The sequence below is a fragment of the Chiloscyllium plagiosum genome, chromosome 40 (assembly GCF_004010195.1).
Source record: "Chiloscyllium plagiosum isolate BGI_BamShark_2017 chromosome 40, ASM401019v2, whole genome shotgun sequence".
Classification (NCBI taxonomy): Eukaryota; Metazoa; Chordata; class Chondrichthyes; order Orectolobiformes; family Hemiscylliidae; genus Chiloscyllium; species Chiloscyllium plagiosum.
The window spans coordinates 11,873,253-11,901,049 of record NC_057749.1 but is presented as its reverse complement, the minus strand read 5'-3'; the positions used below and the strand labels follow the sequence as shown (position 1 = coordinate 11,901,049).

General features: G+C 43.1%; 2 protein-coding genes across 4 annotated transcripts in view; one reads left to right on the top strand and one right to left on the bottom strand.

The window, feature by feature from the left end:
• mtmr10 (myotubularin related protein 10) overlaps positions 1–15,127 on the top strand; it is a 32,089-nt gene extending 16,962 nt beyond the window's left edge. Inside the window, exons 9-16 of one of the 2 annotated variants that reach the window (XM_043680327.1) lie at positions 646–734; positions 1,582–1,712; positions 2,531–2,600; positions 4,684–4,754; positions 5,372–5,544; positions 5,946–6,116; positions 10,529–10,708; positions 11,281–15,127. In XM_043680327.1, the coding sequence (XP_043536262.1) occupies positions 646–734; positions 1,582–1,712; positions 2,531–2,600; positions 4,684–4,754; positions 5,372–5,544; positions 5,946–6,116; positions 10,529–10,708; positions 11,281–11,877 (1,482 nt within the window). In that variant the 3' untranslated portion in view covers positions 11,878–15,127. Of the gene's footprint in view, positions 1–645; positions 735–1,581; positions 1,713–2,530; positions 2,601–4,683; positions 4,755–5,371; positions 5,545–5,945; positions 6,117–10,528; positions 10,709–11,277 lie in introns of both variants that reach the window. The other variant, XM_043680326.1, reaches the window with a different exon arrangement.
• On the bottom strand, positions 46–27,456 carry fan1 (FANCD2 and FANCI associated nuclease 1). 2 transcript variants are annotated; one of them, XM_043680325.1, is made up of 13 exons: positions 26,871–27,456; positions 25,162–25,302; positions 24,370–24,568; positions 23,241–23,474; positions 22,765–22,896; positions 21,520–21,628; positions 18,775–18,894; positions 18,273–18,437; positions 17,429–17,594; positions 17,247–17,350; positions 16,748–16,942; positions 16,309–16,437; positions 46–290 (listed from the first exon to the last, which is right to left on the bottom strand). In XM_043680325.1, the coding sequence occupies exons 1-13, from the start codon at positions 27,328–27,330 to the stop codon at positions 255–257; spliced, it is 2,190 nt and encodes a 729-aa protein (XP_043536260.1). In that variant the 5' UTR covers positions 27,331–27,456; the 3' UTR covers positions 46–254. The 2 variants fall into 2 exon arrangements, with proteins under 2 accessions (XP_043536260.1, XP_043536257.1); XM_043680322.1 differs by lacking the exon at positions 46–290 and adding an exon at positions 15,632–16,173 and having other exon boundaries at positions 26,871–27,450.
• Positions 27,457–27,797: the final 341 nt, after the last annotated feature.

Here is a 27,797-nt window from a genome sequence, read left to right as displayed (position 1 = left end):
CTGCATTTTTAGTTCACAAGCCTTTGTTTTACAGTAGCATCCAGATCTCCAGTTTGAAGGAGAGTATGGAGCACAGTACAACATATCAAGGAGTGAGCTCCTTCAAACAGTATTTATACTGCAGGTTAATGTGTACTGATCAGTCTGAGAGGTTAGTAAGATTTGGAAATTCAGTCAGAAAATTCTGATCTGAAATATGGCGATTGTTCTGACAAAATGTACTTTGATGCAGGCACTTGGTCCATGGGAAGTGTCTAGGGAGAGGTGGAGGGAAGATCTGGAATGAAGATCTGAAACAAAAACAGAAATTGCTAGCAGATCTGGCATCATCTTTGGGAAGAAAACAAAGTTAACGTTTCGAGTCTGGCGACCCTTCTTCATCTTTGTTTTATTATCCTCAATTGAAAATGTTTTTCTCTCAGTGACTCTGCATGTGTGAGGCCTGTAATTCAAATCCAAATAAATAGCTCCTCCTTCAGTTTGTAAAGTAACTGAATTGTCAAACCTTTTATTAAAGCAGGAGAACTTTGCATATGACGATGAGCACAGTTTACTGTTTGTGAAATGATTGCAGTTTGAGAGTGCTGCATGTTTGAAGGAATTGTGATTGACTTGAAAAGTTTGGTTTTGTCTAATTATTTGCAGATGTGGTGCTGGCATCACTGGACTGGCAGTTCCCTGGTGAGAATGGCCAACATTAAACCCGGGCCAAAGCTGAGAAAACACAACACAAGGTAAGAAGACAATAACTCTCTCTATACCCGCAGAACAGCACAGATGATTAATTTTCAACATGATCCAATTATTTCAAATAAGTCAACAATAACCACAACGTCCATTTCTTCATTGGGTTTTCCTGAACTTATGCACGCTCATTTGCTTCAGTTTCAAACACTGTTCCTTAGAACTGAGTCAAAGTTTCATAGATTTCAGGTTTTAGTATGCTTTTGCAATTTTTTTTTTGTTATATACATAGTTAAGTCAATGTACATATAGCCGACACTGACTCTCAGTGGGACACAGTTTAGAATAGATTCCCTGCAGTGCGGAAACAGGCACTTCAGCCCAACCAATCCATTCTGACCCTCCGAAGAGTAACCCACCCAGACCCATTTCCCCTCTAACTAATGCACCTAACACTATGGGCAACTTAGCATGGCCAGTTCACCTGAACTGCATCTTTAGAGTGTGGGAGGAAACCGGAGCACCCGGAGGAAACCCAGGCAGATACAGGGAGAATGTGCATACTTCACATATAGTCACCCGAGGCTGGAATTGAACCTGGGATCCTGGTGCTGTGAGGTAGCAGTGCTAACCACTGAGCCACCGTGCGGCCCCAAAATTCTAATGATAATACCGCTAGGCCATTGCCTTTCCCAACAGGTGCTGGCTGTCACTGGGGCATCATTCCTATGGGTGCTGGTTCTCACTGGGATGGCAGTATTTTTGCTGCTTATGTGTTAGCAAAGTCGGCAACATTATTGTTGGAATGTAGCAGAAATGTCTACTGCTTGGAAAATAAATGCATTTTGTCTGTCTTGAGCAGAGTGCTACCTGCTTAACTATTTTCCCTTTAAATAGGATCCTCAAGGCAATAGCACAGAGTCATCCAGACAAGAGTGAAGTATTTAAATCTGATTTGGATAAGAGCTTGCCAAATATATCAGAGGTGCAGGCAGCATTGATGAGACTCAAGCAACTGTGCATTAATGGTGAGGTGCGATTCAGGACTTTCCAATATTGTTTATTACTTGTGTGTGCTTTACTGACCAAGTTTGGTAAGACTTTATATTTTTGTGTGATTGTGTTGGAGCAGGGAATTTGTTTGCATTTCCCTTAGTTTCCGTATTGGTGTGGCACTGCTTCACTGACTGACTGGTTTAGGGAAGTTAGGCAATAACATGAATATTTCTGTTGATCCCTGAACTGGTGTAGGCAGATGCATTTTTCTCTCTTGCTCTCTCTCTGTCTTGCTCTTTCTGTCTGTCTGTCTCGCTCTCACTTTCTCTCTCTCCTCTCTTCCCCCCCCCCCCCCCCCCCCCCTCCATGTGTCTCTGACCAGTTCCAGTTTAGGCTGACCCTGTGTTTTTCTATTTTTTTTCTCCCCAAACTCTACCCTCCTTAAACTTTTTCTCATTCTCTCTGAACTCTTTGCTCCCCCTCACCCAAAAAACTTTCCCATCTTTAAAAGACTTCAACAAAACCTGATTATTGTGACCAACCCTTTGATCAACTTATCTAGTCCTCTCACTATGGCTGTGTAGTCTTACTTTATTTCTTCTACCTATCTCTTAACTCCGTTCCCCTCCTGCCACTCCTGATCTTGTAAAAGGACAACGATTTTATTGACATTAAAAGTGAGCTGATTATTTGATGCAGTGACTGCATGTTGAGCTTCATTGTAGAACTGAGTTAGATATTAGCAATTTCATTTACCAGAAAACACCTTACTTCCAAACATTTGCAAGAGTCATCAACCTTTTGAATTAAGTAGCAAATAATCACGTGAATGTAATCTGCCTCACTGTAGATTTATTTGAAGAAACAGATGAGAAGTGGCTGTCCTTATTGGAAAACACCCGGTGGCTGGAGTATATCAGGTAGGAACGTGCTGCAAGAAGAGAAACCCTACACGAGGATATTTCCAGTTTCTCTAGTCATGTTAGTGAAGGGCTGCAGTTCAGTTTTGAACACCTGAGATTTTTCTTTTACTGCTCCAGGTTTTGCACATCTTGAAGCATTCTGCACGTAAGGCCATTTAGCTTTGTAGTTAGATCATGGCTGAACTCTATCTTAGCTCTACATCCCTGCATATGGCATTCAGATTCTAGCACAAGTCAGCATCCGCAGTACTCCTAAGCATTGCTCAGGTTTATGCATGCAGAACCTGTACCCCATCACGAGTCAGTGTCCTCAGCGACTGGACCCTGGTGAGGGGTAGGTGTCTAATGGAACCTTTGCTAATAAAACTAAGAAATAGGAACAGGAGTAGGCTGTTTGGCTGTAAGGTGTGCTCTGTAATTCAATTGGATAAGAACATAAGAGCGAGGAGCAGGAGTAGGCTGTCTGGCCCTTCGAGCCTGCTCTGCCATTCAGTAAGATCATGGCTGATCTTTTCGTGGACTCAGATCCACTTACCAGAGCTCTCACCATGTCCCTTAATTCCTTTATTGTTCAAAAAATATCTACCTTACCTTTTAAAAACGTTTACTGAAGTAGCATCAACTGCTTCACTGGGCAGGGAATTCCCTAGATGAGCAACCTTCTGGGTGAAGAAGTTCCTTCTAAATTCAGTCCGAAATCTGCTCCCTCTAAACTTGAGGCTATACCATCTTGTCCGAACTTCACCTGCCAGTGGAAACATCCTCTCTACTTTTATCTTACCTACTCCCTACATAATTTTATATGTTTCTATAAGATTCCCCCCCCCCCCCCAATCTTCTGAATTCCAGTGAATGTAATCCCAGTCTACTCAGTTTCTCATAAGCCAACCCCCTCCATTCTCGAATCAATTTAGTGAACCCCCTCTAGTGCCAGTAATCCTTTCTCAAGTAAGGGAGCCAAAACTGCATGCAGTACTTCAGGTATGGCCTCACTAGCACCCTGTTACAGCTGCAACATAACCTCCCTGCTTTTAAACTCAATCCCTTTCACAATGAAGAACAAAATTCTATTTGCCTTCCTAATTACCTGTTGTACCTGCAGACCAACCTGAGATTCATGCACAAGGACACCCAGGCCCCCCTCATCGTAGCATTCTACAACTGTTTACCATTCAAGTAGTAGCCCTTTTTACTATTAATCCTACCAAAATTGATGACTTCACATTTATTAACATTGTATTCCATCTGCCAGACCTTTGCCCACTCACTCAATGTATCTATATTCCTCTGCAAAGTTTCAAAGTCCTCTGCACACTTTGCCACTCATCTTAGTATCATCTGCAAATTTTGACACACTACACATGGTCCCTCACTCCGAATCATCTACATAAATTGTAAATAATGGCGGTCCCAACACCGATCCCTGAGTCACACCACGAGTCACTGCCAACCAGAATAGCACTAATTTATCCCTACTCTTTGTTTCCTGTTAGTCAACCAATCCCCTAAAGCCATGCATCCCTATGCAGCTGCCTCTTGTGCGGCACCTTGTCGAAGGCCTTTTGGAAATCTAGGAACACCACATCAACTGGGTCCCCATTGTCCACCTTGCTTATAATGTCTCCGTTGAATTCCAAGGATGGCTGATTGACATTCCTCATGTCCATTTTCCTGACCTTTCTCCATAACTATCAATTCCCCTACTGATTAATATCTATTTTAACCTTAAATGTACAATAGAACTCTGCCCCCACAGCTCTCAGTGGTGAGGAATTCCAAAGACTCCTAACCTTCTGAGAGAACAAATTTCTTGTCTCAACTTTAAATTGCTGCCGTTTATTCTGTGACTATACTCTCTGGTCCTAAACTCTCCTATGAGGAGAAACATCCTTTCAGCATTTACCCTGTGAAGTCCTTTAAGAATCTTATTGTGCCCATGGAAGTTGTGCCACAGCACAGACAGGAACCCATAGAATCATATTAATTGTAGTTAAATATTGTCAGGAATGGAAGGAGAGAAGGAATAAATGGAAATACTTGTTTTGAGTGCTCACTTAATGTTTTCTTTCTCTCTTCATAGACTGTTCTTAAAACACTCTGCAGAACTTGCACAGTGGATGTATAGTGAGAATATTTCTGTCATCATTCATGGTGAGTATTAACTTTTTCAAGCTATTAATGATAAATGTTTGCTGTGCTAGTGCAAGCCTTATCCTGAATGCAATGCAGTGTTCAGTTTCTGCAGATTCTGGTATTCCATATTTTGTAGTAAAGGAGGAAGCAACTTAACTCTCCGGTGTAGCCTGCCATTGGGTAACTGCAACTTGGTTGCTTAAGTAACTGGTCAATCTAAAATCTGGGGTAAAGTTTAAAAGTTAAGGAATTAAGGCTGAGATTCTTATTGACGGTCATTGGTCTGTGGAATTTCCTTCTCCAGAGAGAAGTGGGAGCAGGATCAATGAATATATTCAAGGCCAAGTTAGAGAGATTTTAGGTCAACAAGAGATCTGTGGTTATTGGTATAATCGGGAAAGTGGAGTTGAGGCCACAGCCACATCAGCCGTGATCATATTGAATGTCAGAGCAGGTTGGAGGAGCTGAATGATCCACTCTTCCTAACACTTGTCTTAGTTAATCCTTTTTGCTGCTAGATCCAATTTCCACCTCTAAGTATTTGAATCCTGTGAAAGAAGCTGCATGTTCTCTCTTAGCTGCTCTGAATTCACAGCTGCATTTCAATGGATGTTGACTGTGTGTTTCTTCATCAGAGGAGGAAGGAAGAGATCTGAACTGTGTGATAGCCTCAATAATGCAGGTGATGTTGGATCCTCATTTTCGCACCATACTGGGATTTCAAAGCCTAATCCAGAAGGAATGGGTTGTGGCTGGTTACCGCTTTTTGGATCGTTGTAACCATCTTGGAGAGTCTGAGAAACATGAGGTGAGGATTACCTTGCACTCACTTGTTACTTTAAAATTAGAACTTTCAGTTAATGATATGGCATAGTGCAGTAAAGCTGTGCTGGGAGTTGGTCAGCTTGCGAACTAATCAACCACTTTGTAGTTTCAGCGGCTTTAATCTTCTGCTATTGTCAATAATTACATTTTAAGTCGTGGGTTGAATTTTAATGTGGCTTCATATGGGAAACTCTCTAGCTGCCTTAACATTTTGCTGATACTGTTTAGAAATTCTGCTGATTCTTTTGGTTGCTCTTGAGATTATTGTTGCTGTAAAGAAACATGCCTGTACCATTTGAATATTGGGAGTGAGACCGTTTGCTGTGATGTCTTAATTTAGATATGGATGTATTCAAGCTAAGACTGTTTTACTATGTACTCCAGTCTCCCCTGTTCCTGCTGTTCCTGGACTGTGTTTGGCAGCTACTGCAACAATTTCCAGCTGCATTTGAATTCACTGAAACCTATCTGACTGTCTTATATGATAGCTTGCGGATTCCCTTGTTTGGCACGTTCCTTTTCAACAGCCCATATCAGCAGATGCAACAAAGTCAGGTGGGTGCACAAGTTGCTAACTGTTTAGCTATAGTTTTTCCTCTCCTCAAATTTCTGACTGTTAGGGTACAGATTGACCTCTACTCAAATTGCTGGCTGTTGGAGGGCAGTTCCTTCTCAAGTTGCTGATTATTGGGTTGCAGTTTTCTCCTCAAAAGGTTAGAGAAGACATTGTCAGGGCCCTGGCTGATATTTTTGCATCATTAGCCATTAGTCCTGGAAAACTGGAGGGTAGTGAGTGTTGTGCTCTTATTCAAGAAAGGCTGCAAAGGAAAATGTGGGAACTATAGACCAGTAGCCTAACATCTGTGGTAGGTTAGTTACTTGAAAAGATTTGAAGATATATATACACGTTTGGAAAGACAGGTTTGATTAGGAGTAGTCATCATGGCTTTGTGAGTGGGATCATGCCTCACAAATTTAAGAATTTTTTGAAGTAACCAGGAAGGTTGATGAGGGCAGGGCAGTAGACCTAGTCTATGTGGATTTCAGTAAGGCCTTTGATATGATTCCACATGGTAGGCTGCTCTGGAAGGTTAGAACGCATGGAATCCAGGGGGAGCTGGCAAATTGGCTTGATGGTAGGAAGCAAAGGGTAATAGTGGAAGAATCCTTTTGGACTGGAGGCCTGTGACTGGTGAACTGCCTCGGGTCGGTGCTGGGCCCATTGCTGTTCATTATTTATATCTATGATTTGGATGAAAATGTGTAAGGCATGAATAGTAAGTTTGCAGATGACAGTAATATAGGAGGTATCATGGGCAGTGAGGAAGGTTATCAGAAATTGCAGCAGGGCCTTAATCAGCTGGGGAAATGGGTCGAGAAATGGCAAATGGACTTTAATATAGGTAAGGGTGAGGTCTTGCATTTTGAAAAGTCAAAGGCAGGAGTTTCGTGGTGAATAGTAGGTGTAAGAAGTAAAACAGGAAAGCAACAGGGAGTATGGAGTCAAGTAGAAAGTTAAGCAGCAGGTTAGCATGTGTGCAGGATTTAAGACAGACTAGGAATGAAGCAAAAAGGAAGGATAACTTAGGTAGAGGTGATGGAAATCATGAGGATAAGCAAACTAGCATTAAGGTAAATGCTCGAAGCATTCGAAATAAAGCAGATGAATTAACAGCACAAATCATCATAAATGATTATGATGTGGTAGGTATCACAGAGATGTGGTTGCAGGGGGTTCAGGACTGGCAGTTAAACATCCAAGGATTTGCAACTTATCGAAAAGACAAGGAGGTGGACAAAGGGGGTGGGGTTGCTCTGTTAGTTAAGAATGAAATTAAATCTTTGGCATTAAATGATATAGGGTCAGATGATGTGGAGTCTGTGTGGGTGGAGTTGAGGAACCACAAAGGCAAAAAACCATAATGGGGGTTATGTACAGACCTCCTAACCAGTGGTCAGGGCCAGGGGTGCAAGATGTACCAGAAAATAGATAGGGCATGTCAGAAAGATCAGGTCACGGTGATCATGGGGCACTTCAATATGCAAATGGACTGGGTGAATAATTTTGCCGGTGGATCCAAGAAAGGGAATTCATGGAATGCTTACAGGATGACTTTTTGGAACAGCTTATGATGGAGCCCACAAGGGAGCAGGCTATTCTGGAGCCATACTTTATAAAAGATCTTAAAGTCAGGGGACACTTAGGAGGCAGCGATCATAATATGGTAGAGTTCAGTCTGCAGTTCGAAAGAGAGAAGGCAAAATTGGGTTTAATGGTGTTACAGTTAAATAAAGGTAATGAGAGAGGGGCATGAGAGAGGAACTGACGAAAACTGACTGGAAGCAGAGCCTAGTGGGGAAGGCAGTAGAGCAACAATGGCAGGAGTTTCTGGGTGTAATTGAAGGCACAGTACAGAGGTACATCCTAAAGAAAAGAAAGATCACCTGGGGTTTGGAGGAGGGTGGGGGGTGGTGTGTTTAGACAACCATGGCTGACGAAGGAACTCAGGAAATGTATCCCAGGAAAAGAGACAGCCTATAAAGTGGCCAAGAGCACCGGGAACTCAGAAGATTGGGAAGACTCCAAAAACGAACAGAGGATAACAAAGAGAGAACTAAGGAAGGAGAGGATTTATTATGAAGGTAAGCTAGCCAGTATGATAGTAAAAGTTTCTTTCAATTTATAAAAAACAAACGAGAGGCAAAAGTAGAGATTGGGCCGCTCCAAATTGATGCAGGAAGGCTAGTGATGGGAGATAAGGAAATAGCTGAAGAACATCAGGATCAATGGTCGGCACAACATCGTGGGCTGAAGGGCCTGTTCTGTGCTGTACTGTTCTATGTTCTAACTTAATAAATACTTGGTGTCAGTCTTCACAGTGGAAGATGTGAGTAATATCCCAACAATTAAGGAGAGTCAAGGGGCAGAGTTGAGTATGGTGGTCATTACAAAAGAAAGTGCTAGAAAAGCTAAAAGGTCTAAAAACGGATAAATCTCTTGGCCCGGATGGGCTACATCCTAGAGTTAAGGGAGGTGGCTGAAGAAATAGCGAAGGCATTGGTTATAATCTTTCAAAAACCACTGGTGTCAGGAAAAGTCCCAGATGATTGGAAAATCGCTGTTGTAAGCCCCTTGTTCAAGAAAGGGGCAAGACAAATGATGGAAAATTATAAGCCGATTAGCCTAACCTCGGTTGTTGCTAAAATTCTTTAGGAAGAAGAAGGGCTTATGCCCGAAACGTCGATTCTCCTGTTCCCTGGATGCTGCCTGACCTGCTGCGCTTTTCCAGCAACACATTTTCAGCTCTGATCCCCAGCATCTGCAGTCCTTACTTTCTCCTGCGGAAAGATTTAGACAATTTAAGAGAAAGGTCCAAGAAATGGCTGATGAAATTCAATGTGAGCAAATGTGAGGTCTTGCACTTCAGAAAAAAGAACACAGGCAAAGACTATTTTATAAACTGAGAAAATTCATAAAGCCAAAGTACAAAGGGATCTGGGAGTGCTATTACTGGATTCTCTAAAGGTTGACTTACAGGTTGAGTCCATGGTTAAGAAAGCAAATGTAATGTTTCAAGAGGGTTGGAATGTGAAAGCAGTGAGGTGGTACTATGACTTTATAAAGCTCTGGTTAGGCCACTTTTAGAATACTGTGTCCAGTTTTGGGCCCCACACTTCAGGAAGGACATACTGGCACTGGTGTGTCCAGCGGAGATTCACACGGATGATCCCTGGAATGGTAGGCCTAACATACGATGAGCGACTGAGGATCCTGGGATTGTATTTATTGGCGTTCAGAAGGTTGAGAGCAGATCTAATAGAAACTTAAAAGATAACACAAGGCTTAGAAAAGATGGATGCTGGGAAATTGTTTCCGTCAGGCAGGGATACTAGGACTCGTGGGCACAGCCTTAGAATTAGAGGGGGTCAATTTAGAATGGAAGTGAGGAGACATTTCTTCAGCCAGAAAGTGGTGGGCCTGTGGAATTCACCACAGAGCGCAGTGGAGGCCGGGACGTTAAATGTCTTCAGGATAGAGATTAATAAATTCTTAATCTTGCAAGGAATTAAGAGATACAGGGAGAGTGCGGATAAGTGGCGTTGAAATGCTCATCAGCCATGATTGAATGGCAAGAGTGGACTCGAAGGGCCGAATGACCTTACTTCCACTCCTATGTCTTATGGTCTTAACAGAAGGACCTTGGAGTTCAAGTGCATGGTAGTCTGAAAAGGGAGTCACAGGTAGACAGGGCAGTGAAGAAGGCTTTTGGCACACTGGCCTTCATCATTTAGGGCATTAAGTGTAGAAGTTGGGAAGTTGTGTTGCAGAGTTGTACAGGATGTTGGTGAGGCTGCACTTAGAGTATTGTGTTCAGTTTTGGTCACCTTGCTGTAGGAAGGATGTTATTAAACTGGAAAGAGTGCAGAAGAAATTTGTAAGGATGTTGCTAGGACTCAGGAGATATGGGCCAAGTGCAGGGAAATGGGATTAGCATGGATGGACATTTTGGTCAGGATGGACCAGTTTGCGCCAAAGGGCCTGTCTCTGTGCTATAGGACTCTGACTCTAAGTTACTGACTTTTGGAGAGCTGTTTGCTCTCTCCTGAAGATGCTGACTGTTGGAGTACAGTTTGTGCTCTTCTCAAGTTTGCCTTCTCAACTTGGGGAAGAGTTTCCCTATCAAATTGCTGATTGTTGAGATAGAGCTTGCCCTCTCCTCTGCTGACTGGTGGCATACAGTTTGCTTTCTCATCAAATTGGTGACTGTTGAGGTACAGTTCTCTTCTCCTTGAGTTCCTGATTAATGGAGTACAGTTTGCCCTGTTTTCCAAATCGCTGACTGTTGTGGAACAATTCTCTTCTCAAGTTTATATAATCTCTAAACAATATAAACCAAATGACCATGTCTGTAATATTATACTGGTGATTTAATTTTAATTTAATTTCCTTCTCTGACTAACTGCAGGATTTTGCCACTAATGGGAACCTGCACTGTGAAGGGAAAAGTGTTGAACTACCCCCTGTCTGGGACTGGTTTCTTCAGTTCACAGCTAAAGATCTAACGCTGTTCAATAATCCTCTATACATTGGCAAAAGTGTGACCTGTGTGCAGAATGGGACAATCAAATCTTTCAAAAGAGCAAAGGTACGTGACCCTGAGATTAGCTATTGTAGCTTGACTATTTGTTTTTAAATGTTATCTTGAGACTCGTGTACAATTAGCTCTTAGCTCCGTTCTGCCCTCTGTCTGATAACCAGAGGAGGAATGGTCTCTTCAATGTTGGTAACATGAGATGGTCCAACCCAGCTATTAGTATAAATGTTATCAGGTTAGCTTGAGAATCCCAAGAACTCCAGTTCCTTTCTCAGTAATGCTTATATGTGATCTGTGCTAAGAGTAAAACTGTAGGACAAGGCCATACTGTAGGACAAGGCCAGAGCTGGAATACATGCAAGTTGCAGTCAAAGTGGGGCCTTGCTTGGGTATTAATGCTTGTAAATTGTATGAAGAAGAAAAGACCATAATATGCCTTGATTTTAAGGCTATGAGGAAAGGAACTATGTAGTAGAATCTCGAGAGATGAAAGTATTGTAACGTGGGAAGAGATTAGAGAGGGGCTCACTATGAGGACTTTGCATGTTATCCGACACTGTGCTGTGAAAAATGAAAACTGCAGAAGCAGTTTGTTCATTTTATTACTTCTTTCTTGCCAGAAGAATTCCTCCTCCTCCTCCATCTATTCAGTATACACGATGAAGAATGGAAAGCTTAGTGACCAGCATGACTTCTTCCCGCGCCGGAACTCATTACAACGACCGAGCCCTGATTTAGTGCAGCTTAATGAGAGCCACGATCGCAATATGGAGCGTTACTTCAGGGACTGGTACTCAAAGCCCTTGGACTTGCATGGAATCATTCTGCCGCATCTCAGCAGTGCACATACCCAGCTCTGGAAGCAGTGTTATTTACGCTGGATCCCTGAGGCACAGATCACCAACGGAGGATTCATCTCTGCCTTTCATAAGATCTCGATATTGGCAGATGACATTGAAACTCTGCAGCAGCGTGTTCGCCAGTATTGGTGTGACCCCTGCCTAACCAGCTTTTCCGACTCCTACAGTCATAGAATGTATTTCCAGGCCAAAGATTTCAGTGAAGTACCTGGGACGCTTGACTGTTTTTCTTCTTCTTTTCCCTTCTCCCCTGTTGGGAACCTCTGTCGACGAAGTATTCTGGGAACTCCCCTAAGCAAATTCCTACTCACTGGTGCCAAAACTTGGCCTTCTACAGAAACGCTGGCCAATGATGAGTGAAGGTCCTTGGATTGGGAACAGTGAGGCATCAGCATCCCATCAAAGGCTAAAAGCTAAACCGTATCAAACTGAACGCTGCTGTCTGACACTGAGTATTGAATATGCAAAATAGTAGAAATTTGCACAGATATTTTTAAGAGGGTAAGCACTCGACGTAAACACACTACAGCTCCAAGAGGCTTTTTAAAACATACTTTATATTGAAGAAACCTTTGGTGTTTTCTCAAAGCAATTGCAACCATAAGCTGCCACTCATTGCCTATTTTGTGTTCAAAGTGGATTAGACACTGGTGTTTTTTCTCTGGGACCAGTCTGATGAGCTGAAATTCTGCCAGCAGTATGACCCTGACGTATTGACAATGTGACAGCAGAAACATTGCACTAATTGTAATCTCACTGGGTGCCTTAAGTGTTCCTCAGCACTTTCACCTTAATGGCCAAGTGTGCCGAAAGAGTTTATAAAAAATCCAATAATTTTTTAAAAAGCTTTTCCAGAATAAATTATTTTTTGTACATTTAAAAAATAGATAATTTCTGACCAGCTTTGAATCCAGCTGGCAACATGGTGACTGTTGAGATCTTGGGGTTGACCATGACCATATGATGGAGAAATAAGTTCCATTTGTCCAAGGAATATAAAGTTTATTTTTTTCTGTGATGTGCTCAGTGGAGAGGATCCTTTACACTAGAATTATTGAATTTGCTCTGTGACACTGAGCATCTCCCTGCTGCCCAGTTACTACTTCAAGAAACATCACATAGGCCTTTCAAATTAGTATAACTAAGACTTAGTCCAGGGAATGTAGATCATTTAGCATTGAACCTAGTTAATTTGGCATATTTTAATTCCTGCCATCCTGTGTATTCTGGTGACTTGTGTTCAGTGTTGTAACGCTGCTGCTATCAGATTCTCTGCCAAATGAATCATCGAAATCTACCTTTGCTTGGATTTCATTCTCTGCTTCTGACGGGGCTGTCTCTCGCTGGGATGCAGTTCCTGCAGGTGCTGATTCTCACTGTCATGTCTGAACAAACTGCAGGACATAAGTAGATCTTGGCTCTAAGATCATTTCTTTCAGACATTTCTTTATAATTCGATTTTGGCAGCATTTTCCAATTGTTAGCTGCCACGCATATAAAGCAGTTGCTGGATGGGAGCAGTAGGAAGTACTAATTCCTACCAAAATACAACTGAGGGCTTAGAACTGCCTGATGGTGGGAACTGTAACCTGTCAGTAATATACTCTGTAGTCTTTCGGTAAAATTCCTCTCCTGTAAGTGCCCGGATGTTGTAATCTGAACTGTGATTAATTTATATCTAATTTTGTTGTAATCACATAAAGCAGCTATATTTTCTAATGTCATATTGGGCCAGTGTGTGGGGATCCTGACATAAGCCTACTGCCATAGCTGACACAAACTGTTCATTTATCAATTTGGCGTAGGCTGAAATTCTGTACTCACAGGAAGTTGGTGACTAGTTCTTTTAAAAACATGTGCTTATGAAAGTGAGATCACTATAACTTTGTAACATTTTTGCAGAACTACCAACAGTTTGATCTGCAATGACTTCAGTTTTGTTTTTAATTTCCACTGAAGATTCAAGATGGCTGGCCAATTTTTATGCAGAAGGCAAAAGGAAATTTGAGTCTAATGGCACCTGCATTTGCAGTTACCCTCAGTAAAGCTAACTTGAAACTTTCCAATTGTCATCATTCATATAAAGATGTGTCATCTACACAATGCTGAATGGGAAAGCTGTAGAATCTGAGCTGATAAGACTGAGAGGAAGGATCTGAAAGCTCATCTTTTTGCTGTCACTTCTGCATGTCTCCAGTTTGGAATGAACCCTGGATTTTGCAGATTCCCATTGACAACCATATAGCTTAAATTGCACAAGTTCTTTTGGAGGTGGAGGAGGTGGCACCAGCCATCTTAGGTAGCAGTTCTTTGTTTGAGTTTTGTAATCTAGAAAGAGAATTATTAAGAGAACGTTAAAGGAGATGAAAATGTAAGATTTATCTGGCAGGTCTGTCGCTTTATGAAAGTTCAGTGCAAGTTAATGCATTGGATGAGTTTCAACTTTTGTCTGAAGGGGCTGTCCACACATTAACTGTCTATCTGCTTGGTGACTTGCTATGTATTTCCAGTTTGCACTTTTTCTCTACTGATGAGTCTGTTTTACACCTACCAGCTTTTACATTTTTGAGCAAACAGGTGCATTATTGGAAAAATATTTTATCACAGTCTGATGGCTCTTGTAATTCTTCATTATGATTGCTGAACTCTTAACAACAGTGGCTCAGTAACTCGTGACATCCACGTTCTTGGACTTCTCAAGAATTTTATTCCCAGAAGTAAATAAAGAACCTAATGCTGGAAAACTTCAGCACCTATAAGAAATTGGCAGATACAAAGATGTTCCCCATCTTTCCTGATATCCAGTAGATAAGTGAGAAAGGCACTTGCTGGGCATTAATGGATGTGCAGGTTTGATGACAAACCTGAATGGCTGAGCTTGTTTAAGTTTGCCTTCATATTTTAGAAAAATAATTTTATTTTTTAATCACAATGATTTATCTTTCTAGTCTGTTTAAACCTAGTGCTGAGTTGTGTTCTCTGGTTAGTCTTTTTCCTGGTTGATATGTATCCTTGTTTCCAATACAGTCTTTTGTTAATAACATGTCCAGTTTGAGCATTCTGTCACAGGCAAGTGATGCAAAATGGCCAGAAACTTCCAATTAGGGAATGTTAACAGTTAAGCTTCTGCAACAGTTTAATTTGTTCTTTACAAAACTCTTATTTTGAATCAGTGTTTTAAACTCCAGGATCCTGAGCCTTTTAAACAAGGGAATTATTCACTAATGCTTTGTTTTTAGGTCAAACCCTTAATGCTAAAAACAATGGAACCAGAAACTACACAGATCCTTAGGAAGTAGAATGACTGATTCAAATCCTTTTTTAGTAATAGTATTCAATAGAGGATGTTTTTCCTTTTTTGCATTTTCCAACCCATTCTTGATGGGATGTATTGCTTTTCTTTGCTTGGTTATTTCTGTGTTCTATTTATTCAGCACCTGTTTTTTTAAAATTTAATTCCAGGTTTAGCAGGTGTTGCTGTCAGCAGGTGCTGGAAGGGGAGGGCTGGGTTTCAGCTGCTGTGCACTGTGTGCATTATGATGTATTTCCAAACCTGTATTTGTTCATCCTGTGTGCCTCTAATAAATACTTTGGTGTAAATGTTCCTTAACTTGCTGGGCTACAGTCTGTCATTTTATAGAGACCAATTTGCATCTTTTAACAAGAGAACATTTGAAAGGAAGAATACAAAATGCTCCACCATTCAGTATGATCTTGGCTGATTAAACACTCCACTGCCCCTCATTCTTTGAAACTCAGGCAAACAGTGTCTGTATTCTCATCATTATGGTAATAATACATTTTCTGAGAAGTCTGCCAAACTGCCAACTATATTCCTAGTTGTGATCTACCTGAGCTTTATACAATTAAGCAAGACTTCACTCTCCACTCCTCTTGCAATATTCTGTTAGCCATCTTCATAGCTTCAGGATGATTTAGTGCAGTAAGCTCTTTACAACGTAGCTTTAACAAACTTGGAAATAATAAATTAGAGTTGCTCCTTTTCTGTTTTTGTCAGTGTTAAGTTTACTCAATATGAAAACTTTATATAGTACTGAAACTTTCCTCAGTCAACACACAGGCCATGTACCACAGAAGCTAGTCAATACTAGAGCACAGTAAGAAATATTTAATGTATTTTGAAAATACATTTCCAGAGCTGCTTGTACAATTATTAAAACTTGCTAACAGTGCAAATGATGGAAACTAGAAATAAAAAAACTTCTGTAAAGAAGGAAATAGTCTACTTCCTGCTGTCTCACTTTGTAATATCAATATTAATAAGTGCATGTTCTTTCTATGAGCAGTTTGGCAACAGGAGTACAAATCGGTGAAGAGTTGGGCTATTTTAGAGTATCATAGACAGCAGCAACATTGGAAGACAGCTAGTTTCAGTCACTCACTAGTGTCACATCCATATAGCTATTTCCAGCTGGGTGTATCACTGCAGGGAGTGATGTAGCATGGTTGTCCTCCTGGACTGTAGCTTCAGTGAGAAGTTGGGTTATGCAATTGGCATTAACTGAGCTGGTGGCTCCTTGCACCGACTGCATTGACATGGCAAACTTCGACGTCAGCCTCAAGTCGTTGCAGCTGGTCCAGCCACACCATCTGTTTGTGAGAGAGTTGGTCACTTGGACCTTTCACTTCTGCAAGCTGGAAACCAGAGAAAATTGACAGCTTTTAAAGCAAGGCAGTCACTTCAGGGAAGAGAAACCGTGTATATTCAGGTTTTGCAGTGTGTAAAGATGTAGGATACATTTGCATAGACAAAGTCTCACTTCTACTCACCTTGTACTGGCAGCTGTGGCTGTTCCATATGACAAGATCAGGGAGACCCGCACTGCCATTCCTCAAATCTTTGGCCAGAATCCTACAAATACCACTTAGGAATGGACCACCCAGACAGCTCACCAGGCTCTGAAAAACCCATACACATGTCAAAAGACAGTCAATAGTTGTCCTTTCACTGAAATTGCAACAGAATACAGAGGAACCTCGATTATCCAAATATCAATTATCCGAAGAGGATCTTCGGGACGGGGGCTTGCGCAAGATGTGCTGCTGCCTAGTCTCCTGAACAGGGAGCAGATTTATCGGAAAACTATTAACTGAATAATCAATTATCAGAACGAAATAGTGCCTGCCCAACTCTTTCAGATAATCCAGGTTCCTCTTTAATAGGTGAAGAAACCGTAATCCTTCCATTGTAAATACATATGCTGTATACCTGAGTCTGCTGAAGCGAGCTGAAGATTTCCCAGTTAACTAATGTGGCATTTATGTCTCTGTGACCATTCCATACATCAGCGATGAGTGTGCAGAGGGTCTCTTTGGATGCATTTTTCAGAAAATTTACCCGTGACTCAATGCATTCCCTCCGTTGCTGATAAAAACAATCAGTGTAGAGATCCAGAGGACATGCCTAAACACAAAGACACATTAATATTTCTGTACACAGCAATTCCCAGATGGGAAACTCATTATTCAATTTGCTTTTTACCATTCTGCTGGTCAAATGTTGCAATGACAATCATGAAAGAAATCAATGTAATGGAGGGAAAGTTTGACGAAGGTGTCAAGGTTATGATAGGATTAAATGAGCCAGACACACAGGTTCCTAATGGCTGACTATACAAGATCCAGGTGACACTGAATTAAGTTTTGGGCATGAGATACACGGTGGATGTGAGGAAGATTATCATTATACAGCGACACTTTACAGATACCTGATAGGGATTTCGGAAAACATCTGGGATTCCAGACTGAAAGATAATGTCCCAGAAGAGAAGTCCAAAGAGTGTTAAGAATGTGGTTCCTTCACCATGTATTCCTGTAAGAGAAAGAAAGTGATAGATCATCACACAGCCTTTACTGTCAGAAACTCGAGCAGGTTAAGTGCAGTGATTACCCTGATCAAAACCTTGCTGCCGATAGTAGGCCAGAGAAACCTCCTCCACTGAACAGATAATGGTACTGCAAGACTCCCCTTGGCCCAAACTTGGTCCTTCACTGGTGTTCTCCATTAGGAATAAAGCATTGCCCATCCCTGGGCATAACCTGCCCTTTATCGTCACCTAGAAAGAAAATTACAATCAGGTGGGATCCACTTCCAATCCTTGACTTGCCTGAAATCATTTACAGGATAATGCAAGAGTCCCTTGAATGAAGAAAACACTGGAATTGTGAGGGATGCATGGGAAGACCAATTACAATTAAGCCTTATCTCAAAGGCAAACAATCAGCAATGGGAGAAGGCAGGAGAATAGGGTTGAGAAACATATCAGGTATGATCGAATGGTGGAGCAGATCTGCTGGGCCAAATGGTCTAATTCTGCTCCAATGTCTTATGGTCTACGACCATATAGTTCCACTGGAAGTTCTGGTGAGGAAAATTCTTGTAAACAATTACGTGGGGCAGGTGGCCAAGTAACTGGCATTTGTGGTCAGATATCCAGCTAGTGTCAGTGATTTCAGGAGTGGAGCTCAGCAAACTGGGACCAATCCTCTACCAGGCTAGGGGGAGGAAGGAGATCTAGTTTCCTTGTGAAATGAAGCAGCAGTTGTTATTGCATCTTACAATGGAGGGTCAGATTTTGTATTGGTTTTGCACCAATACCTAGTCAGGCCTTTGCTCACAATTTCATGGAAATAACACAAATCAATAAAATGATTTCAACAAACTATTTATGTCAGACGAAGACAAAGAAAGTGGGTCAATAACTTGGAGCTGTGACTTCCTTAGAGACACTCACATGTGGCACATCCTGTACTCTCACTACTGGCAGATTCTGAAGAAGGTGATGCCATTTCTTGTAGCTTGGGGAGTCACGAATCCGTACTGCACGCTGATATAAAGCCAGCCGATGGCCCATGTGAACTGAGACATCATCCAATCCTTTCCGCAAACAGTGGATTGCCTGGAAGCCAAAATCATATGAAGAAACCATTGTAACAGAATAATCTGAGGAGATCATTAGTCAGCTGAGTACAAATCAACTTTCACTGCCTATTTAAAACTTCAACATTTCTCAACCAGGTTACCGACCCTAGTTAGTTATCAAAACTTTATTATGTAGTAAAGCACACCAGAATTGGAGCATTGGGTTCAATTCCCACCACTGTGTGAAAGATAAGATGGATATCTTGTCATACAGCAATTAGAACTAGGGTCTGTCCGGTCATAGCAACATGCTCATGTATACAAGTAGTTGGCAAAGATATCAAACATCATAACTTTAAAGCAATCTCAATTACTTGATCAGTCTGCTTCAGATGCTGATGGAGATTCAGACTCAGTCGATTCCACCAGTAGCCACGGCTGCTTGGACAATAGATGCTTTGTTCCAAAAGATTTTGCAGTTCCTCCACTGCTTCCTGAGAACAGGATTCAAAACATAATGGTATCAGCAGCTTCAATCACTATATTAGATTAATTAAGTTAAACTAAACCAACCAATGCCACTGTTTCCAATTCTGAAGGCCCACATAAGATACCTAGGCCTTGCAGTTAATTTTAAAAATAAAAAATGATTTGTGGGATGTGGGCATTGCTGGCCAGCCAGCATTTATTGTCCACCCCTGGTTGCCCCTTTGAACTGCTGCAATCCACCTGCTGTGAGTCGACCCATAATGCCATTGGGGAGAGAAATCCAAGATTCTGACCCAGCGACCGTGAAAGGACAGTGACATATTTCCAAGTCAGGGTGGTGACTGGCTTGGAGAGGAACTTGTAGGTGATGGTATTCCTATAAGACCATAAGACATAGGAGTGGAAGTAAGGCCATTTGGCCCATTGAGTACACTCCTATGTATCTACTGCTTTGTTCTTCTAGATGCCCTACAGAGATGAGGAGAAACTTCTTCACCCAGAGAGTGGTGGCTGTGTGGAATGCTCTGCCCCAGAGGGAAGTAGAGGCCCAGTCTCTGGATTCATTTAAGAAAGAGTTGGATAGAGCTCTTAAAGATAGTGGAATCAAGGGTTATGGAGATAAGGCAGGAACAGGATACTGATTAGGAATGATCATCCATGATCATATTGAAAGGCGGTGCAGGTTCGAAGGGCTGAATGGCCTACTCCTGCACCTATTGTCTATTATATAGATGAAAGTGATTACAGGTTTGGAGTCTGTCTGAGGATCTTTCGTGAATTTCTGCAGTGCATCTTGTAGATAGTACACACTGCTGCTATTGAGCGTCAGTGGTGGAGGGAGTGAATGTTTGTGGATGTAGTGCCAATCAAGCGGCTGCTTTGTCCTGGATGGTGTCAAGGTTCTTGAATGTTGTTAGAGCTGCACTCATCACGTGCTACGAAGTATTCCATCACATTCCTGACTTGTGTGTTGTGGATGATGGAATGCAGCCCTGACATCAAGGGCTCGCAGTCTCACCTCTAGAACTCAGCTCTTTTGTCCATATTTGAACAAAGGCTGAGTGGCCCAGATGGAACCCATACTGATGTCACGGAGCAGCTTATAGAATCAGAGATGTACAGCATGGAAACAGACCCTTCAGTCCAACTCGTCCATGCCGAACAGATATCCTAATCTTAGAATCCCTACAGATTAATCTAGTCCCATTTGCCAGCATTTGGCCCATTTCCATCTAAACCTTTCCTATTCATATATCCATCCTGATGCTTCTAAATGTTCTAATTGTATTAGCCTTCACCACTTCCTCTGGCAGCTCATTCCATACACGCACCACCCTCTGCATAAAAAAGTTGCTTAAGGTTCCTTTTAAATCTTTCCCCACACAACTTAAACCCATTTCCTCTACTTTGGGACTCTGCTACCCTGTGGAAAAGACCTTGGCTATTCACTCTATCTATGCCCCTCATGATTTTGCTGTGGTTCTGTTCGCCGAGCTGGAAGTTTTTGTTGCAAACGTTTCGTCCCCTGTCTAGGTGACATCCTCAGTGCTTGGGAGCCTCCTGTGAAGCGCTTCTGTGGTGTTTCCTCCGGTGTTTATAGTGGCCTGTCCCTGCCGCTTCCGGTTGTTAGTTTCAGCTGTCCGCTGTAGTGGCCGGTATATTGGGTCCAGGTCGATGTGTTTGTTGATGGAGTTTGTGGATGAGTGCCAAGCTTCTAGGAATTCCCTGGCTGTTCTTTGTTTCGCTTGCCCTATAATGGTAGTGTTGTCCCAGTCAAATTCATGTTGCTTGTCGTCTGCGTGTGTGGCTACTAGGGATAGCTGGTCGTGTCGTTTTGTGGCTAGTTGATGTTTGTGGATGCGGATCGCTAGCTGTCTTCCTGTTTGTCCTATATAGTGTTTTGTGCAGTCCTTGCATGGGATTTTGTACACTACATTAGTTTTGCTCATGCTGGGTATCGGGTCCTTCGTTTTGGTGAGTTGTTGTCCGAGCGTGGCTGTTGGTTTGTGTGCTGTTATAAGTCCTAGTGGTCGCAGTAGTCTGGCTGTCAGTTCAGAGATGTTCTTGATGTATGGTACCATGCCTGCCCTATCAAAATGTAGCACCTCAGATTTATCTAAATTAAACTCCATCTGCCACTCCTCGGCCCATCTGCTCAAATCCCGTTGTACACTGAGGTAGCCTTCTTGGCTGTCCACTACCCCGCCATGCTGAAAGGTGCTACTTGTTAGCACTCTTGATGACATTTTCCATCATCCTCCTGATGATCCAGAGTAGACTGATTGGGCAGTAATTAGCTGGGTTGGATTTGTCCTGCTTTTTATGTACAGTATATGCTTGGACAACTTTCCAACATTGTTGGGTACATGCCAGTGTTGTAACAATACTGGAACAGCTTGGGTTGGGGAGCAGCTAGATTGATGTTCTTGGCATTGAATTACTATGAAGAGAAAATGAGGTCTGCAGATGCTGGAGATCAGAGATGGAAATGTGTTGCTGGAAAAGCGCAGCAGGTCAGGCAGCATCTAGGGAACAGGAGAATCGACGTTTCGGGCATTAGCCCTTCTTCAGGAAATTACTATGGTCTTATTGAATTACTATGGTCTTATCAAACTTCTACATTTCTTTACCTCATACATGTGCAGTCGTTGTAAAATTTCAACCCCATAGGTTTTGATCCGTGTGTAGACCCAGCCTGCAGTGAAACGTCGCAGATACACTGGGAGCTGCTGGTGAAACCTAAAATTAAGGAACATTTGTCACTTACTGTAAGATGAAAAAGAAACGCTTACCAAGTAAACACCTGAACATTCAGTTTGACTAAAACACCAAGGTTCTGGATTTTTCTTTGTGGTTCGGGTTTCAAACATCGCAGTTTGCTATTGCAGACTTTGGTCAGTCGACTCATTCACTGCAGGATCCAGATTCACAGACAGGTACAGTAAGGAGAATAAAAATATATACTGGGGCAGGAAGTATGAATATTAACATGACAGTGTAGAGTGAGCTGTACTCTGTACCTAATATGTACTGTCTTGGTCCTGGGAGTGTTTGATGGGGCAGTGTAAAGGACAGAGAGCTTTACTTTCTTTTTTGAAAGATTAGATGGATCTTAACTCTGTACCGAGCTTTATGCTGTCCCTGTCCTGGAGTGTTTTATGGTGACATTGCTGACTGCTTTAATTTCAGTTAAAAGGAGTAGAAGGAGCATTACTCTACATCTAACCCCATGTTGTCCCTGCCTGGGAGTGTTTCATGGAGTCAATGTAGAGGGAGATTTACTTTCAGTTTAAAAGAGTAAAGGCATTTTTACTTTAATGAGAGTGCTCTATGTGTAAGCCTATGCTATCCCTGTTCTGGAAGTAATCGATGAGGTCAATGTAGAGACAGCTTTACTTTTAGTTTAAAAGACTAGAATAAGTTTTATTCTGTATCTAACCCTATGCTATACCTGTCCTAGAACTGTGTGATGCGAGTTATCCAAACTTGTACTGCTTGCTAATGATTTTGCACTACATTCAGCCATCTACACACCATACTGAATTCAAAATCTGTACTAACAATGACCTCAACCCAACTCTAGCTTGGCAACTTGCCATACTGTCTCACGAAACATATACCCTCACACTTCAAACTCCAGCCTTTCCTCGGATTGCTGTTTTCACTTGATATTTGGTAATTCTTATGTCACACTTTCTCTTCACTTCTTCTGTTTCTTACATTATGCTCTCTCTGTTGTCCTTGTGAAATACTCTAGGGATATTTGCTGAATTAGAGATTTGGGGGGGGTGCAGTACTAACAAGAAAGAATGTGTTGTTCCCATGAAACTGCTGGCCAGGAGATAGTCCCCACACTGTGCACTCCTGCTCATTACCTGATGTCACTGTTGTTCTCCAGCTGGCTCCATTTCTCCTTGGCGGTTTTACAAATCTGGAGAGCATCACTCCAAAACCCACTGGTCATCGCGGTGATTACCTCGGCCAGAGAATGCACGGCTTCATTATATCTATCAAAGACAGTCAACACACCTATTAGGGAGCAGATGATACACCTTTGGACATGGAGTCTATGATGGAGTAAACTGACTGTGCCAGTCAGAAAAGTGTTTGAATAGAATATAGAGTAGTAATTCTACATTGGAAGTCAAAATCACAATCAGCATAATGCTGTGCAACCGTCACGGGGAGCTTTGCACACCCTAACACCCATCCACTCAACTACATGTCCAACCCCTCTACTTATTCCGCCTATAATTGATCTGGCTAGACATAGAAGCAATTCCTAGCTTGGGTGGGTTTGCCATTAACTGTATGGATGCTGCAGTTAGAGTGGATCAAGATGTGGCATCACCTGAGCAGGTCATCTCTGTGCTGGAATATTTTCTTCTCCCTCAGCACAGTGTAACTAGGGAAGGTGACATGACCCATGTTGACCATGAGCACAGTGGACAGCTGATTCTGGCCAGCACAGGAAGCTTCCTCTTCATCTGTGCAGTCCGTCAGATTGAAAAGTAGTAATAGCCGTGAGAACACAGCACGGGCTGGAGCAGCAATTTTCACACAATTTCCGACCATCTTCTTCACCCTGACAACACACATCGTTGTTAAACAAAAGCCATTGAGTTAGGCAGGATTTAAATTTTAAGTACACAGTCATAGAGTTCTACAGTATGGAAAAAGAGCCTTCGATCCAACTTGTTCGCACCAACCAGATATCCTAAACTGATCTAGTCCAATTTGCCAGCATTTGGCCCATATCCCTTAAACCATTCCTATTTATATACCCATCCAGATGCCTTTTAATATTGTAATTGTACCCACCTCCACCATTTCCTCTGGCAGCTCATTCCATACACACTACCCTCAGCCTATTCAGCTTCTCCCTATAGCTCAAACTCTCTAATCTCAGGAACATCCTTGCAAATCTTTTCTGAAACCTTTCAAGTTTAACAACATCTTTCCTTGAGCAGAGAGACCAGAGTGTAGTATGCTAAAAGTGGCCTCACCAATGTCCTGTACAAAGTCATTTCAGCTAACTGGTCTCTGTTTATGCTCCACATCAACCTTGTCTCAGCTTTCTTCAACTTTTATCAGCTCATACTTTCGTTCCTTAGTGCTTATTCTACTTTTCATTGAATGTACTGACCTTAAAGAGCAAAGAAAGCACACAGGCCCCACAGCATTGACATTACCATCAGTTATCATGTAGCTCCTCCCCAACTGCTACCCGTCAAGAGTCTGCACACTGTCCCAGTCCAAAAACCTCCCACAATTAGAAACTTTGCCTTTGCCCTCCTCTACAACCCAAATCCCTCAACCTCCTGGACCCGATTCACTTCCCCATTGCTTTATCCCTCCCTGGAGCAGAGACACCCCCATCCTATTGCTTTTGCTTGCCCCCTCCCCCCTCACTGGGGCATGGGCTCCACTCTGCTCTAACATGCAGCTGGTACAAAGTTAAATGGTGTCTTTTGAAAGACCTGTTGAGAATGGCGAGGCCAGGACTTGATGGCTTCTGACTGCAGCTGAAGATTGATTGTTGCTTGGCCAAATGTAGCAGAGACTCCAATATTTCTGCCCTCTGACCCTGGGATCGCAGGTGGAAGCTTCTCGCCATTAGTTTGAGTTCAGGAGCAGATAGCAGGTTCAGGGCCTCTGAGACATTGCATAAATCTGACTCTGGGAAGGTGAAAAGATCATTGTCAGTGTATAACACACTGGGACCCAGAATAGTATGGGCCAGGAATGCCTGGGGAATGGGGGATAAACAATATAAATAAGGGACAGTTGCTGCCTCCCCCAGGACCCTGAGCCTAGCCCAAATTGAATGTTTACTGCAGTGACACCATTGGTTTCAGATATATATGGCACAGCATCTGAAGAACAGCAAAAGGCCGTAAGATTTTACTGGAGAGTGGCAAAGGTTAGTAACAGATCAAATAAAGAAGCAGGCCCTTTCCTGATGAAGGGCGTATGCCCAAAATGCCAATTCTCCTGTTCCCTTGGATGCTACCTGACCTGCTGTGCTTTTCCAGCACCACACTTTTGCTGCAGACACTGAGTGAATGGAAGAAATTTACCAAAGGTTGAGTTTTGAGAAAGTTTGTCAGGTGCAGGGTAGAAAGTCCCAGAAAGTCTAAGATGGTGGCCACATGAATGGGTGAGGGTCTCCGCATGCTGGAGTCATGGAGATGGAAAAGGATTCTATATTCAGTAACACAGCTATCTTCAATTTACTGATTAAAATCTACCCTCCCTTTGGGAGCCCATACCTGTCAGTAACAAGCCTGCAAGGCTCAGTTCCTCAATGGTGGGGGTCAGATCCATACCAATATCAGGATAATTCAGTTTAGTCACTTTCAACCAATTCAGCTTCCGTTGAAAGAGTCGCACATAGAGCTTTTGGCCAGTAACTGTGGATAAAATGAAGCACTCAGTAAGTAGAGCAAGTAAACAGTAATATGAGTTAAGGACATTCTTTTATGTCAGCTGCCGGTTTTTACTTTTTTGTTACTTTCATGTAGGAGGACATCACTGGCTAGGCCAGCATTTATTGCCCAAACTTAAGGGTCAACCACATTGCCATGCGTCCAGAGGCACATTTAGAGTCATAGAGATGTACAGCACAGAAACAGACCTTTCAGTGCAACTCGTCCATGCCAACCAGATAACCTAAATTAATCTAGTCCCATTTGCCAACATTTGGCCCATACCCTTTGAAACCCTTCCTATTCATATACACATCCAGATGCCTTTTAAATGTTGTAATTGTACCAGCCTCCACCACTTCCTCTGACAGCTCATTTCATATATCCACCACCCTCTGTGTGAAAAGGTTGACCCTTAGATCCCTTTTAAATGTTTCTCCCCACTTAGGCCAGACCAAATAAGGAGAGACAGGCAGAAGGCTAGAAATACACAGCAAGCCAGGCAGCATCAGGAGGTGGAAAAGTTGACATTTTGGGTGTAAGCCTGAGGGGTGGGTGTGGGAGGAGCTGCAGATAAAAGGGGTGGCAGTGGCATAGTGGTGAAGTGGGGATAGGTGAAGACAGGTAGAGGGTATAATCTGCTTGGTCAATAGGAGGAATGAATCCAATTGGTGGCAGGGAGTTGTGGAAGAGTTGGGGAGGGGGTGGGAAGGGAGGTTATTTGAAATTGGAGAAGTGAATGTTGAGTCCTCCAGGCTGTAGACTGCCCAAGTAGCAGGGGTTGTTCCTCCAATTTCCATCTCTGGTGACAGCCTCCAGATGGACATTTACTACAAGCCCACATCCTCACATAACTGCCTGGAGTACACCTCCTTCCCAGTATCCTACAAGAACTCCACCCCATTCTCCCAATTCCTCTGCCCCTACTGCATCTGCTCTGATGAAGAGGCAGTCCACTCGCCAGCATCCCACGTCTACCTATTTTGCGTAATGTGCTTCGCCTCCATCTGTCATCCAGACAGCCCTCCATTGCACCATCTACATTTCCCCGTTCCATTGCTCTAAGCCCCGCCCAATGCAATAAAGACAGTCTCCCTCATCCTCACCTACCACTGCAACAGTCTCTGCATCCAATGCACCATCCTTAAACACTTCTGCCAAATCCAACTAGACCCTATCACCAAGAACATCTTCCCCTCCCTGCTCAAGACATTTGAATTATGATTCCAATAACACAACAACCAAGATCCTTTGGCTCTGGAGTGGTACGAAGGGATGTTGTTGTTGATTGTTCTCCACAAAAAAAAAGCAGCAAGTGTGCTTCCTGTCAAATCTCAAAGAATTCTAGGTGAAGTAGGTTCCACCACCCCCACGATGACTCCTGAGTCAGAGACAGGCTCTAGTTCTATTCATACAACACATTGAGCCTTGGGAGACCTGACCACTCCACCTGGTCTGGATCAGTCAGTGCTCTGCTCTCCTGAGACCAGCGGAAGCTGCTCGAATGGACTTGGCCACAATTTACTGCCAGCTCAGTGCCTCTGTCTAATCACCTGAGAGTTTCTGGAATGTTCCCAGCCAGTAATTATCGTCTTCATTGAAAAGCTCTTTATCTTCACTCCCCAGAACCGCTTCCATCACCAGCAGGAAATTGCTCAGGTAGTAAGGGACCGGAGGCCTGCCCTTCCCCGGACCCGCTCCCTCCCCGGGGTCGGGGGCAGGGTCAGGGGCCGGGGCCGTGGCCGCTCCCTCCCCGGGGGCGGGGGCAGGGTCAGGGGCCGGGGCCGCTCCCTCCCCGGGGTCAGGGGCCGGGGCCGGGGCCGCTCTCCGATGCCGCCTCGAGAGTCTGCATGGAAGGCGGCCGCTTCTGCGGTCAGCGCCGCAGGCACCAGTCCGTGTTTCTGGCGCTGTCGGGATCGGGGCCGGGGCCGGGGCCGGGGCCGGGGGGTTGAGGCCGCCCCGAGCTCGGAGAGAAAGGCGGGAGCACGGCCTCTTCGGGACCGGGGACAACATGACGGCGGAGGTCCCACCTCCAGCGGGGCGACCAATCACAGCCTGGTCCCGGATCTTCGCTGCGCCAACCAATCAGATTTCAAGAATTGGCCCATGGTCAAGGTGCAGGAGCCTAATGGCATTTCTCTGGTGACCCAGCATTAAAACCAAATCAGAAACAGCCCAATAAACATTTGCATTGAATCAAGATCAAGTATTTTTGCGCTGTATACGATGTTTATAGGTTAGATTAGTGCGGTGAAGAAGGCATATGGCGTACTGGCTTTTATTGGTAGAGGAATTAAGTTGTATTGTGTGCAGTTTTGGTCGTCATATTATAGGAAGGATGTGGAGGCACTGGAACGTGTGCAGAGGAGGTTTACCAGGATGTTGCCTGGTATGGTAGGAAGATCGTATGAGGAAAGGCTGAGGCACTTGGGGTTGTTTTCATTGGAGAAAAGAAGGTTTAGGGGTGACTTGATAGAGGT

Excerpts from the sequence above, each read along its gene's own strand:
- fan1 (XM_043680322.1), bottom strand. The coding sequence starts at position 27,330 with ATGTTGTCCCCGGTCCCGAAGAGGCCGTGCTCCCGCCTTTCTCTCCGA. Across the intron at positions 25,303-26,870 it reads AACATTCCAGAAACTCTCAG|TTACTGGCCAAAAGCTCTAT; the intron begins GTGATTAGACAG and ends TTTTATCCACAG. Across the intron at positions 17,351-17,428 it reads GCAGCAAGGTTTTGATCAGG|GAATACATGGTGAAGGAACC; the intron begins GTAATCACTGCA and ends TTTCTCTTACAG.